This window comes from Aptenodytes forsteri, unplaced genomic scaffold (genome assembly GCF_000699145.1).
Source record: "Aptenodytes forsteri isolate BGI_AS27 unplaced genomic scaffold, ASM69914v1 Scaffold112, whole genome shotgun sequence".
Lineage (NCBI taxonomy): Eukaryota > Metazoa > Chordata > Aves > Sphenisciformes > Spheniscidae > Aptenodytes > Aptenodytes forsteri.
In genome coordinates this window covers 2,668,918-2,682,939 of record NW_008794883.1, presented here as the reverse complement: position 1 = coordinate 2,682,939, position 14,022 = coordinate 2,668,918, and the positions used below count along the sequence as shown (strand labels likewise).

The 14,022-nt window shown below is 42.1% G+C and overlaps 1 protein-coding gene across 1 annotated transcript in view; it reads left to right on the top strand.

Annotated features, from left to right (window-relative positions):
- DCC (DCC netrin 1 receptor) overlaps nucleotides 1–14,022 on the top strand; it is a 590,042-nt gene that overhangs the window by 442,576 nt on the left and 133,444 nt on the right. Inside the window, exon 12 of the mRNA XM_009274745.1 lies at nucleotides 2,700–2,749. Coding sequence (XP_009273020.1) covers nucleotides 2,700–2,749 — 50 coding nt within the window. The remainder of the gene's footprint in view (nucleotides 1–2,699; nucleotides 2,750–14,022) is intronic.

Sequence of the window (14,022 nt, the reverse complement as noted above, 5' to 3'; positions counted from 1 at the left end):
GGACCACCCGCTCTGACGGAGATGCAGGTCTGAGTGGTTAAAATGCAGGATGTCAGGTTAGTTTTGCATATTCCTTGAGCACATACCTTCAAATCAAACTGTGGCAGGATTAACAAAAGAGTCCAGAGACTCAGGTGCTGTTTTCAGGAGCGCCCAGCTGACTCAGGCTATTGCTTACCCTGGATCTTTTCCAACTTTGAATCTCTGACTTGGGATCCCCAGACTGAGGAAGAGTTTCTGTATTCCTTGTCACTCACTTTGCTATACCTCTGCCTCCAAACAATCTTGAGTTTTCAGATTATTTTGATTCAAATGCAATTTTTTTCTTTTTTTCCCCCCTTTTTATGATCCACAGAGCCTTCATGAAGGACAATGTTGTTAACGTGGGACTTTGCTGCCAGTGGGACCCTCCTGTTTAGCTATTGTTACTTTTACTCTTCTGTAGCCTGTATTTAAAATACTATTTTCTTTTTAGCACTGACAAATGACTTAGCTCTGACTGACTTAAATCCTTAAATAGCAGCATGCTCTGAGGATGCTGCAAAGTGCTGCACTTTGGGAATTTGTTTGTCGAACGTAGACGTGACTAGATGGAGTCCAGCGGAGGAGCCGTCTGACCAGCGCCGCTTCAAATGATCTGGGGAAAGTCTCATTTATACGACCTGCTGCGATCCTTTCATTTAGTGACTGCGCAGGGGTGTTTCTTATCCTATTAGTGCCTATTACATTATTTAGAGAGTCATAGAGGTCAAGGTCAGAGGTGACTCCTCACGGTAGATGCAGCCTGCCTCTTCCAGAGCGCTGACGTTGAGCGCTGATCGTTTCCATCTGCTGCAGCTGGCAGCTTATATGGACAATATAGACTATAAACAGAGACAATACAGACAACAGCCCCCATTACGTCCACCTCTACACAGTACCTAGAATCTCACCAGTCCATTCTGGTGAAAGTTTTGACCAGAATAAGTGATTTACAGAAATACTTATGTATACATTTTGCTTGATGGTGTATGGCCCGCACTCCTAGACAGCAATTTTCAGTGGAGACTGAAGAAGTTGAGAAGAAAGGTATGCCTGATTTCTAGTGTAGATGGATTCCAGCTCGTAGCTCTTTGCCTATTAAATTATTGTCTACAGCCAGAAGTCCTTTCCCCATTCAGGTAACAATAGATAACAATCCACGCACTTCTAAACACTACATTTGTTTAAATAAAATTCATTTCTTTGGTCTCCAGGATGTTTCAGGTCTCAGATCATTCTTGGAGATCTTTGCTGAACCAATTCAAATGTGTGGGCAACTGCAATGAGAATGATTTTGCCCTAGTCTTCTTGTCAATATCATATAAAAATGGTTTAAACAACTTTGCTTTGACTTGATATATTCATACTTGAAAAATAACTTTCTCTCATTTTCCCTAATACATTGCATTGCAAACTATTCTTAAATTGGGTATTCACCATGATCCTTTTTCAGCTCTTTTTTCAGAGCCGCCTTCCTGTAAGTGCAAACTACATCGCTGCTTTTCAAGTGTTCAGTAGCCCAGGTTAGCAGGCAGGCGTTATTTCTCTGAAAGGAAAATAAAGCTTTAGGTTCACGTCAGGCAGTTGATGCATCTCCAACTACAAACTTATTTTTAAAGTTCTTGGCTCCTCAGTGGTTGAATTAATATTTGCCACCAGCTGGAGGAATATACATTTGAACTGTCGTTGCACAAGCGTATTGGAGATATAGATACAGAGATACAGTGGAAAACAGGCAGAGATTTGTCAGTAAATAGTTAGTTGCTAATGGCCTGTCCAGCCGTGCAGATGCTGAGCGCTCACCGGTACCCACGCCGTGTCTCCCTGTGAGCCCGATCCTTCGCAGGGAGGGAGCCGGCAGGATGGATGGGATAAATGAGTCTGCACCGTACGGGTTTTTCCTATGACTGTAGCTGGAGAGAGCGTGAGAGTAAAGGAACTTTTATGATGGAAAAAAAAAATTGAGTCAGAACCATTTGCTTTATTTAAAGCCGTGGGTGCCAGACCATCTCATTAATGCCTCTTGAGGCATCTTTGTAAGACCATGTGTTGAACAGCTATTAGTCCCATTTAAGGATTAAGGTGTATTTATCAGAACGGATATAACAAATTTTAGTGGTATAAAATGAGGTATGGATTATAATATGTATGACAGGCAGAGCCCTAATGCGAAACATTATTTTTTAAATAATACCTAAAGACAAAGTTTCTTTTCTTCTTCCCCTTAGGCATCCTTGTAAAAAGGGGCGCACCGGTGCCACTGAGAGAGGAACACCCTGCTCTGTCTGTATATAATGTATGTTCTGAAATGCACTTTAATACATAAAAGCCAGAGAAATTGCGGCATGTTCTTGTTTATTTCTGACCAAGTTTATAACAAGTAACTGAATTCAAGTAGCTGGTCTCGCTGCAGGGAGCCTGCTGACTGGCTGTTTAAAGGGCTTACTAATAGGTCTATCAAAAATGGAAAGAAATGAACAGATGCGTTTGGTTTTTCTCTCCCTAGGGGACCTCTGAAGTGCCACCTGGATTAGCTGCACGGTTGTGATCGGATTATAAACTAGGTGTAAAAGCTGCGCTCTTTTCTTTCCAAAAAGAGAAAAATTTGATGTAACCTATTCTGACTTAGACACTAATGGCAATATTTCCCATTTCTTTTTGCTGTTCTTCCCTTTCAGTGCCCAGCGCGATGCCTCAGAACGTCTCCTTGGAAGTGGTTAACTCCAGGGTAAGTCTGCCATGTGCTCAGCACCTCACAGCCAGTGATCACGGGTATTTGTGTAGGTATTCCTACTTTGTGTAGCTTTTTCACGTACAAAGAGACCCAGCCTGCACCTTGCAGAAGGTTCCCTTCGCTTGTCCGGGAGATCATGTTAAAATAAGAACTGGAACACCCCAGAAATGTTGTAGAGAGAAGCAGTGATTTTTCCAGAGGCTTCAGCAACAGTGGTATCACTTAAACTTAAGTGAACAAGCAGAAACTGTTCCCTGATTGCAGATTAACATCTGCAATAAACGTAACTGCGCTTTGATTAGATGGAACAATCTCAGGGAATAACGAGAAGCAGAGCTGTTCCTGGGGGAAAGGAGGTGTGGGAAAGAAATATTTTGTTGGTAGGTTATATGCACCACGGGCAGGTAGGTCTGTTGTAATCTTGCTTATTCTAACAAATGTATTTGTTTTCTTCTGAAAGGTGCATTCCTTTCTCTTAAATCCCCTCCTTTCCTTCTTAAAAAAGTCTAGCATTTCCATATCACTGATGAAGTGGTTGATATTATTTCATAATATAATATTGTACGTAGTAGGTGTTAATTATGCTTACCACTTGTTGGGTGCTATTTCTGAATATATTCTGAAAAAATCTTGAGATTGTTTATTTTCTTTTTATTCGTTCCTTCCATTTACTGGAACTACGTAAGTTTTTATTCTGTTTATTCATTCCTTCCAGTTACTAGAACTACACGAGCTTTTATTCTGTAGCTGATTTCAATGATAGGCCCATTTGAACATGGAAAAGCTCACACGTCAGAGCGTGAAAGAAAGGCACAAACCCCCCCGCGTAGCATCCTGTCAGGATGTCCCCTTGGATCTTTGGAGATTTCCACTTGCACAGCTACCAAGGAGTAGGAGCCCCAAGCTCGCTGACGAGGATAAACTGCAGCTTAAGGAACATTTATATAATCTCTGAGTTGCTGGGAACACCGAGTACCTGCCAGTTTGATCTTTCTCTTCCACTGCTCATTTTCATGGTATCAAACGTATAATCTGATTTATTTTTATTTTGCTTTAGTGCACCCAGCTCCAGTTACTTTTAAATTCCTCTTACACATAGTGCCCAAAGGGCATTGATGTCTTGGCGCATCTTGTTCCCAACCTTTGTGTTTACCTTTTCTTCCTTATTCTCAGGGTAAAATGTCACAGAGCAGCCGATCGTGTTTTGTGACCTTTTGTGGTGATCATTTACATTTAAAGTACTTAGAACGAAAATAGGAAACAAACTGCAGGGTACGATGCTGCACGGGGTGGTGTGCGGATGCTCCTACCCTAGGATGTATTATTGCATTGTTGGTACTTACAGGTGGAGATACTTTATACAGATGGGATAAGAAAGGATGGGCTGTGCGTAAATCTTCCCCCTGCCCACCATCATCAGAGGTCGTCAGTCTGTTCCTAATCACAGAGTACTAAATGTTGGAAGTCTTGATGAGGTATTAATTTGCAGATATAAGTGCTGTACTGGACAAAGATGGGCTTACAAGTTGATCTGAGTGTTTGGCTGAACTGCGCTGTGCAGGGCTGCTGTTTCGTGACAGGCAAAAGAAATGTGTCTCAGCCCCCCTCTATGTGACCAAGCGCGAGTGCTGGAGAACTACACCGGGGGTGATGCGAGGACTTCTCCATCGCCCATGGATTGAGGCAAGGGTGGCCGTGGGCAGCTGGAGTCTGCCTTTACCTCCGCTCCAAAACACGTCGTCTGTGTGGAGGGAGATCTGAGACCTTCCAAAGCATCCCTCTCGCGATGCAGAGTATCAGTTTCTAAGCTCTCAAGCTGGCACCATGTGTGACATAATAACTGTGTAAAGAGGTATTTTAAGGGTGTACGTATGAAATGGGGATCTTTATCAGAGAGAGAGAGATGTGAAACCTTTTGGGACTCTTTTTGGGCTTTTTCTTGTGGACATGGGAAAGTACAGATACCCATGTATTCCAGCAAATCTTGATAAAGCTTGAATAGAATTTGAACACTTACACCTAGGTAATTTGGAACAACAAATACAGAAATGAACCAGACTCGCTAAATCTTAAGGAATAAAATGGTTTTTCAAGCAGAAGAATCAGCCTGAAAGACCATATCCCAAAATACCTTTGCCCATTCTTTTGCAGTACAGCTCCTGTGGCATCTGTAGTTGAGGCACAACTAAACTCCTAACGTTGTAAAGAGCTGTAATGCAGTCTCCCGCTCTTGTAAAAGGCTGCAATAACCCAGAATATTGTATTTCTGCAGTCCGTTTTTTATCATGTTCTTGCTTTTCTTCTGTCTTGGCAGCAGTCAGAATTAATTTGATTAAACACTTATAATTCACAAACTGATTAAATCAAACAAATAACTAAATAACCCTCATAGTTTGCTAACTGGATTTGAGTGGTGCACAGACGAGCCCAAAGGCTGGCCTTGGCAGTTCCCAGAATTGTTTAAAATTTTATCTCTAGTTTAATAAGATTTCTCTCTTTATGCTATTTTTTTCTTTGGCGGTGGCAGATCTATTAATTTAATAACATAACGGAGATGGCCAAGCAAATGGAAGATGCTCGATATGAATTACTATTATCATGATTATTGCTTAATATTGATGGTGTTCTGTGACTGGAGACCTCGGTCAGATCAGAATTGATAGCGGTGAGGACTGTGACAGAAATACAGTTCCCTGCCTAAAAGAGATTTCACTGTAAAATGCAGCACAGAAGCAGCTGAGACAAGTAAGCGGGCAAGTGGGTGTCAGAAGCTGGCAAAATGCATAGGGTGCTTGCGCGGAGTTTTAATTAGAGAGAGATGATCAGGGCTGGCTGGTTTTTAGACATAACCGCAACTGGCCTCTCGGTAGTAAATGACCAAGAGTTAATTTAATGAAAAATTTTTATTGCAAAACTTTCTGCATAATTCGAGGTCGTTCCGGATTTTCTTCTCCTATAAGTTAATCGCGTGCAGTGTCTTGTTTAGCAAAAGAGCGCGGTGATGGGAGGGGTATGTACGTGCGCGTGTACGAATGGCTGTCTTGGCATTAAATTCTGTGCGTGAACCAAATTCAACACGAAAACTGAAAACGGCCCTTTTTGTCCTCGCTTTTTCATAACATGGATTGTTTCTAATAAGAAATGAGGGATTTATTTCCGATTTCTTTTGTTTGAAAATACCCTCCTTTGCTTAAGGAAAAGGACGTCTACAATGCTCAATAGGTGAATAGAGTTTCGTCCAAGAAGCATCTGCACCAACAGCTTCTCCTTCTGGCAGAAACGATGTGGCAATTACCACATTTTGATCAGCAGAGGAGGTCAAAAAGGGGAAACATTTTTATAGCGGGCTTTTAGAAAACCAAAAAAGTGTAAGACCTGCAATTCTAAGCTAAACTAATTATCGAAAGTTGTATCTTTTAAAAGGTAAGATTTTTTTTTTTAAACTTTAACCTGTTAAGAGAACAGGGAGATCTGCGCTTTGCTCTAGCTGTGGCAACAACAACAACAACAAAAGATATTCTTATTTTGGGGGAGATCCGACAGATCTACACTCTTTTAGGCAGGCATACGATTTCTGCGACAGCCCAGCTGTTGCTGTAGCTGGGGGCTGCGAGCTACAAAGCTGAGAGTTTGCTCATTTTGTCTTTTATTTGAGGAGACTTTATTCTTCCCTTGAGCTTGTTTCTTCCACCCTTTTCAAGCACCAGCGTGAAGGCAACTGTTTGTGGCTATTTATGTATTTGTTTACTTCTCTACTTCCTTGCTTTAAATATTGGTGTCGTTTTAATTTCTGTCGTTTTTTAGATACATGTTACTAATTAGCAAATCTGAAGCGCATAAATAGCTATCAGATTTATCTAATTAAAACTGTATGTAACTTTATTTCTCCTCCCCCTTTTCAAATACAGAGAAAAGTGAAGAAGTAATTGTAACTGTCTGCAAAAGCAAAATGCCTTTGGTCGTACTTAGTAGTGATTTAATCCAGGGATGTAGTTTCCCTTTGATGAATGGGAATTGCTTCTAGGGTAAGATTTTTCATAGGACGGTTAGGGCTCTGAGAACATAACCGGTAACGTTCTTCTGGGGAAGGTTGAGAGACACGCGATGAATCTGGTTTTTTGTCATTTCTTTTGTGTGTGCGTGTTTGTATCTATACATAAAAAACCCTTCACAGTCATTACGGCCCATAATGTTTGCAGAATCGTGCCGCAAATAAGAATTTGTGCTGTTCATGAGATTTTAAAAATACCTATAAATAAACTGAAGGAAGAGTTACCTTAATCATTAGTTCACATTAATAAAATTGCAGGGGTTTGTATCGAATTTAACAAAGGAGAAGGTGGCTTCAGCTGGCAATGGCTGTGGATCGTAGACTTGAACTCCACATTCGCAACACTTAGTTGAGTATTCTCCGTAGCTCTTTCCAGTGTGAATAATTGTATGGTTTAACATTCCCTGAGCAAAACTCTCCCCTTCTTTCTGCCTCATGTGGTCAATTATTCCTAGCAAAGTCTCTGCAGCTATGGAGAGTGTATTTTACTGTCAGAAGGGGTGGGCTAGTGCGTATCAGGACCTCCGCCCCTAGCAAATCACTGAATTCCACACTGCTTAAACACACAGGTACGTGCCTTCTGGAAATGCTCTGTATTCACGGCAACTTTGACCCGCTCAGGGCTGCAAGGTGTTTCTGCCTTTGGACCAAAAATTTTGGAGAGTTGAATGAGTTAAACATGAGGCTGTGTCTTTGGGGGGAGGTAGAGCAGGGCGAATCGCTGCCAGCGGCAAAGCAGCTAGTCAAGCCCGAGCCCTGCGGGCCGGGGGTTTAATCGTGGCTGGCTGGCCTAAGGCTGAGCTTGACTTTGGGATCGGCCCAGACAAGGGCAGATTGTGGTCAGCGGCACGTCAGCTAACTCCATTTTTAATTATGTTCAAACATCTTAACATTTTGTAATGAAGAACAGTGCCTAAGGTGATGAGTGCTGCAGAGTATCTTAGGGTAGATAGGTACTTTGGAGCTAGCTATACTTTTTTAAATCACATTGATTTTTTTATGTTGTTTCTCTGTCCTTTTTCTAAATTATTTTATCTAAAAGAGTTTGGCACTTGAAGTTAGGCATCTGACTGCCTGCTCTCATAGGCCGCTCCCCTACGGGACATTTTACATTAACCCATATTTGCCAGTCTGTGGCCAGAGAGGATCTGCTGATGGGACCTAAAGGAAACAAGCCTCTTGTCAGGAGTTTTACATCATCTACACATAGGTCTGCCACTTGGTTGGGAAACGTTTAGCGGTCTCCAAATTCAAGTCATCACCAAACTATCGGCTCTTTGACAGTCAGTGGAACAAAGCCTTCACAATTTTTAAGCTGTCAGAGTAAAATTTTATTGTTTCTCCTCCTGCCCCTCTCATTTTGGTCCCCACATTGATTTCTGCTGTTGAGAAAGATGCAGACGCGAAGAGACTTGCCTTGGGATGCTCCGTGACAGACGTGAGGCACGCAGGAGCCAGATGTTGCCACTGTAAAAATACTTTATTTCATTGCTTGGCATCTGGGTCTGGAGGCTGCTTTGCACTGACGGCAAGTGATACGCTCTGGCACAGCCAAAGAGATCAACCATTCTGTCAGATTGCATTTAGCTCAGCTGCTTAAAATTGCTCTGCTACTAAATGTACATTAAAATGTGCTATTAATGCATCCTAAACCTTCAGAGGAATTGTTGCTGAGCTGTACATCATCCCCGTGTAGTGCCACTGGCTCACTGGAGGATGAGGATGGATTGGGCCCTTTATGATAAAGAAATATCAAGAGAGAATGTTTCTTTTAAGGCTGGACAGACTGCTTGAAGTAGGTGCGATATATTCTGTTTAGCATCTTTTATCACATGTGAAACATTTGGTTGGTGTGGGAAGTATTTTTCCCCTGAATGAGCATTATTTATAATGCTCAGACTGGATGTGAGGAAGCATTTCTTTACCAAGAGGGCAGTCAAACCCTGGAACAGGCTTCCTAGAGAGGTGGTTGATGCCCCGAGCCTGTCAGTGTTTAAGAGGCATTTGGACAATGCCCTTAATAACATGCTTTAACTTTTGGTAGGCCCTGAAGTGGTCAGGCAGTTGGACTAGACGATCGTTGTAGGTCCCTTCCAACTGAAAATATTCTATTTCTGTTCTAATTCTTTTCTATTCTAATTCTTTTCTATTCTATAATTATCCCTTATCTTGCCAATGGCGTTTAAAACTGCCTAAGAAAGCAGCAGGGCGTGCAATGATCTGGCCTGGGGCAGAGGAGCTGTCTCCCATCCAGCTGATGGGGAGCCCCTCCGTCCCTCCCCTCCGGCCTCGCGGGTTTCTTTTCTATTCTAAACTAGACGATCGTTGTAGGTCCCTTCCAACTGAAAATATTCTATTTCTGTTCTAATTCTTTTCTATTCTAATTCTTTTCTATTCTATAATTATCCCTTATCTTGCCAATGGCGTTTAAAACTGCCTAAGAAAGCAGCAGGGCGTGCAATGATCTGGCCTGGGGCAGAGGAGCTGTCTCCCATCCAGCTGATGGGGAGCCCCTCCGTCCCTCCCCTCCGGCCTCGCGGGTGAGGTTTGCAAAGCACCGATCCATCCTTCAGCTGCGGTCGTGTCGGGTGCTGAGTTTCACAGCTACAGACGTGCTAGGAGCAGAGCCCGTTCTGGACCCGAAGCACAGCAGTTGCCCAGCCTGCTGGTATCCCATTTTAGAGACAGAAAGACTGAGACCTGAAGCACTTTTGCAAAGTGTGAAATACTAACAAAGTTACTAAGTGATGAGACACTTAGACGTAATGAAACAGTTTATTTTGGGAAAAATTGAGGTAGTATAGCTGGTAGGTTATACTGTCAAACAAACCACACCTTCACCATTCACCAAAAAACACCTTCCAGCAGGGATGGTGAGTCGATAAGTATGAAAAAGCCACGAGAGCTCAGCAGCAATGACAGCCGAGTAATAAGTTCAAGTGCTTTCTTGGGCTAACCCTGTGCACAAGGCTGCCCTGTGATATTTCTGTCTGGCGTTTCGTGGCAAGGATGGAGGAACAGCAGGGTAGTTAAGCTGGATTTTAACATGGTATTTGCAAAGTGTGAAAAACATAGTAATTTATTTAATTAGCTAATATTTGTAAAGCGCCGTGGAGACTGAAGCTCTCAGATATACATAAATGTTGTGACTGTAGGAAAGGATGAGCTGTGAGCTGGAAATGGAGATTGGAGTCCTCGTAAAGGAATTGATATCAAATAAGTAGTTTAAAAGAACCAAAAAGTAAAATCAAAATGACTCTCACCACTATTTAGAGATGTGTCCTCTAGAAACAATGTATGTAACCTTTAAATATATTACTTACGGCGAAACCACAGAGAAAGAGCTCTTTAACCTTTAAATCTATTACTTATCAGAAAGGATAGAAACAAGCATTGAGCTTAACCTTTAAAAGGAGAAAACTTGCTGAAACTTGTAGATCAGTACCTTCTGATTCTCACTTTTAATTATACACGTTTCTGAGACCAGAACTGTTTGTGGGTCATTGTCTTAGAAAATATCCCTTGAACTAATCCTGCTGCAAGATGAGTCGTTATCAAGAAAGCATTATAATTGTGCACTTCAAAATACTTGAATCACACAAGTGCAAAGAGCTATTTATCTTGAATAGCACGATAATTTTTTTGTGGCACTTTAAAGGTATCGTCCACCTCCCACACCTCACTGCTGAGTACATATAAACTCTCAAAGGTTATGGTGTCAAAATGGGACAGATTCATTATGTTATGGGATTTGATTAAATCTTGTTCAAGGTGATGAATGTTCTGGCCACCTTTCCATTTAAGATAAATTTAGAGATACTATTAAGCCACTTAATGCACCCAGGCAACACACAGAGTAGGAGCTTTGGGCAGTTATTTCTTAATGATAAAGACTCGGTAGCTTCTGAACAGTGTAGCTCGAGAGGTTTACCCAGAGACCAATAAAGCAAATTAATGAGCTATGGCACTGATTAGTAGAGCTATATGTTCCTGGGTATCTCTGAGAGAAACAATAAAAAGACTAGGGAAGGAGAAAGACAAGGTCAGGAGGAATGGGCAGGGGAGCAGATAGCGCGTGCTGCTCTGCCTCTCTCCCTGGCGCCTCCGACCCAAAGCCAAGAGGAAGGAGATGCTGGGCTAAATGCTGGGATTTTTTTTTCCGTGCTCAGGACAACGCAAATTCTGCATGCCTTTGGAAATAAAGCAAGCTACCAGGGGAAAGTACCAATATCCTTTCTAACGTGAGCAACGTGGAAAGCTTCTGAGTCAAACTTCACGGATCACAAAGGGATATAAACAGTAGCAAAAATATTCAGCCTACTGACCCTGGGAAATGATTGTAACTGCTCTACGTAGAAGCTTGATACCAGGAAAATATTATTAAAATTGTTATCTAGCATGCCTCTAGGCAGTTGTGCCTGGCTGCAGTGATGTGCTGTACCACAGGGCGGCAGGAGGCAGCTGGGCGATGCTGAACCAGCAGTTTGACAGCTTGTGGTGTTTCCCTCTGGACTCCCGTCGCAGTTTCCAGTATTACTTTGGTAATTCTTTACACTTTCTCATGTGCAACTTTTGAATCTTTTCCTGTATTCTCGGAGGAGGCTGTTTTGATACAGTCCATATTTACTAAAAGTGCACAGTATCTTTATATTGCATGTTTTTATATTTTAATTTTACATCTATGGATTAGATGTAGTTAAGAGTCATGGTATCAAGAAGGCACTAAATACTAAAAACCAAACAAACAAATATACCCCAAAGAATAGACTTCACTTCTAGATTATGAGTAAAAAATAAGTTCCAGGATATTAAAAAAAAAAAAAAAAAAAAATCACTTTCCTGAATCACAAAAATGTCATTTGGTTTTGGTGTTTGGTGGTTTTTTTTTCCTTCAACTTCAGCACGGTTTGGTAAGGGACTGAAGACAGCCGTTTCCAATGCTCCATGCAGTTGTACCTGAGGTTAATGCAGCTCATCTGGTTGAAAACTCTGCCTCCGGCATATGACGTACACAGAGCAGTGGTTTCAGTCAGAGTAGATCTGGGTTTTTGACTGAGATGTATACAGCAGCATATTTTGATTATGAGACTTCCAATATGAAAGAGAGGTTAAAAGTTTATCTTTGGTTTAGGATGTTGCCAAACAGTAATTCTCACCCGTGGGCACCGAAGTACCATGGCCATGCGCTTGGCCATCACAGGCTCCATCCAAAGTGAGAAGAGAGAGGGTGTTTAATGCCCGTTGGACGTGGAAAGCTGTCTGCTTTGTGTTTCTATCCGGAAAAGATATTTTTGACCTGCAGTAGTTCCTTTGAGCAACTGAATGATGGTTTTCTTCAAAATCTAATATTTACACGGTCAGTAAAACTCCGGCCTTGAGCAGGGCTCTCCCATTTCTTGTCACTGTAAAAACCTCCAAGTTCACTCAGCCGATTACTGCTTGGGCTGGAAAGAAGGAGCAGAAAAAACGATGCCTTAGAAAACTGCTGAGACAATAAAGAGTTTTTCTGGCGCTGTGGCCTCCCTTCAGTCTGTCCCATGGCGATCTGTCTGTCTCATGCTCTTCCCGGGGCATGCAGTTGTCGGCTCTGGCTCTGCTCTCTGCTTCACGCAAACATAGAAGGATTCAGATCCTCCCAAAAAAACCCTTCACTTCATGAGGGTCTTCGTGTTGTCAGAAGTTCCTCAAAACCCGTAAGCTGGTTGGCACAAATTCCTCCGTCCCTGCCAGGAGACGCGTTTGGATGCTGCACATCATTCAGTTGTTCCAATATTTACTTTTGCTCCCTTAAGAGATCCTTATCCTTTTGCAATTAGGCAGTTAGACTGACAAAATAATTTATAATCATAACAACCAAAGCAGTGCAAACCTGTTCCTAAATATATTTCTCCTTAATTTGATGTGTTGTGGTAAACAGTTTATTCATTTATAAATACATTCCTTGAAAATTACCGGCATAACGTTAGTCCCGATAAGCACAACGTTGTTTTTAATATCGGACAAACTTAGCAGAGCTGCCTCTTTTCCCAGCAAAAAAATTTAAACCTAATATAAACAAGCGATGCTTTTAGTTGAGAACTGGGAGCTGGTAGGTCTGTGTTTTAATCCCAGCTGGTTTAGGAGAAAAGGTTTAATTCTGTCGGTTGGTTCCATCTGTCTATGGCAGTGCCCTACTTTCTCTTTCCAAAATTTGGAGCTTGATAAAGTCCTCTTGCATTTAGAAGTTATGTAAGCATCTTCAAAACATTTTTGTCAGTGTTAGCTTTCTGATCCCTGTTACAATTTGGCCTTGAATTAGGGATTTAATCGCCTTCCAGAATTGCATTGATCTTGCAAAGTGCTCATTCTGTCTCAGAGCAAAATGTTGTTTATATTATTGACCGTGATCTGGCGAGTGGCTTGCTCTTCCCCCTGCAGCCGTATGGTGTGCACCGTGCTTTCGCGCCGTTTCAGTGCCACAGCATTATCTGGTAGAAACCAGACTCTAAATGTAGCCATCCAAGTTGTCACCGTCAAAATGCTTCCACGCTTGCCCTGTAAGAAGCAGACGCGATGCTAGGTGACCTATAGAGAGAATTTCCATCAGCCTATATATCGCGTATAAGGGAATCGCGAAGAAACATGTTTTGTTCAGATTTCTTGAATGATGTGGAGGAAGCAACAAACTTTTCCTCTTTTGTGAGCAGACAGGAAGACAAATTACTCACTGTAAATAATTCACTCATCTCTAATTCTGGTTCTCTCTGTTTTAATTTTGCAATACTGCCAGATTTTATTCCACACTGCTTGCTTTGGTTTTCTTTGTTATTTAGTCCTCTGTGCTCTAATGCCTTTTCTGTAATTGTTTTGACTAGGGAACATCTTGCAATTAAAAGAAAAAAAAAAAAAACGAACAGCAGGGTTGTAAAAGAGAGTAACACTCCTATTACAGCTGAAGAGACAAATAAGACCGAGCATCCGAACACAGGCAAGGCCAAGTGGAAGAAAATACCAGAACAGAACCATGACGGGGGTCGGACTTGCTTTTGGCATCCAGTGCTGCTCCAGCTTCCCGGCAGCAAATTAAAGGCGCTTTGGGGTTGTGGATTTTTAGGTCCGATGGGCTGTGCGGAACGCATCGCTTGCGCGACGTCGGGGCACGTCAGCGTAATCTCAGAGCCCTGGTATAGAGGGAACCCCACAGAGCTGCTCGGTGCCAGCGGCACACTCACTAGCC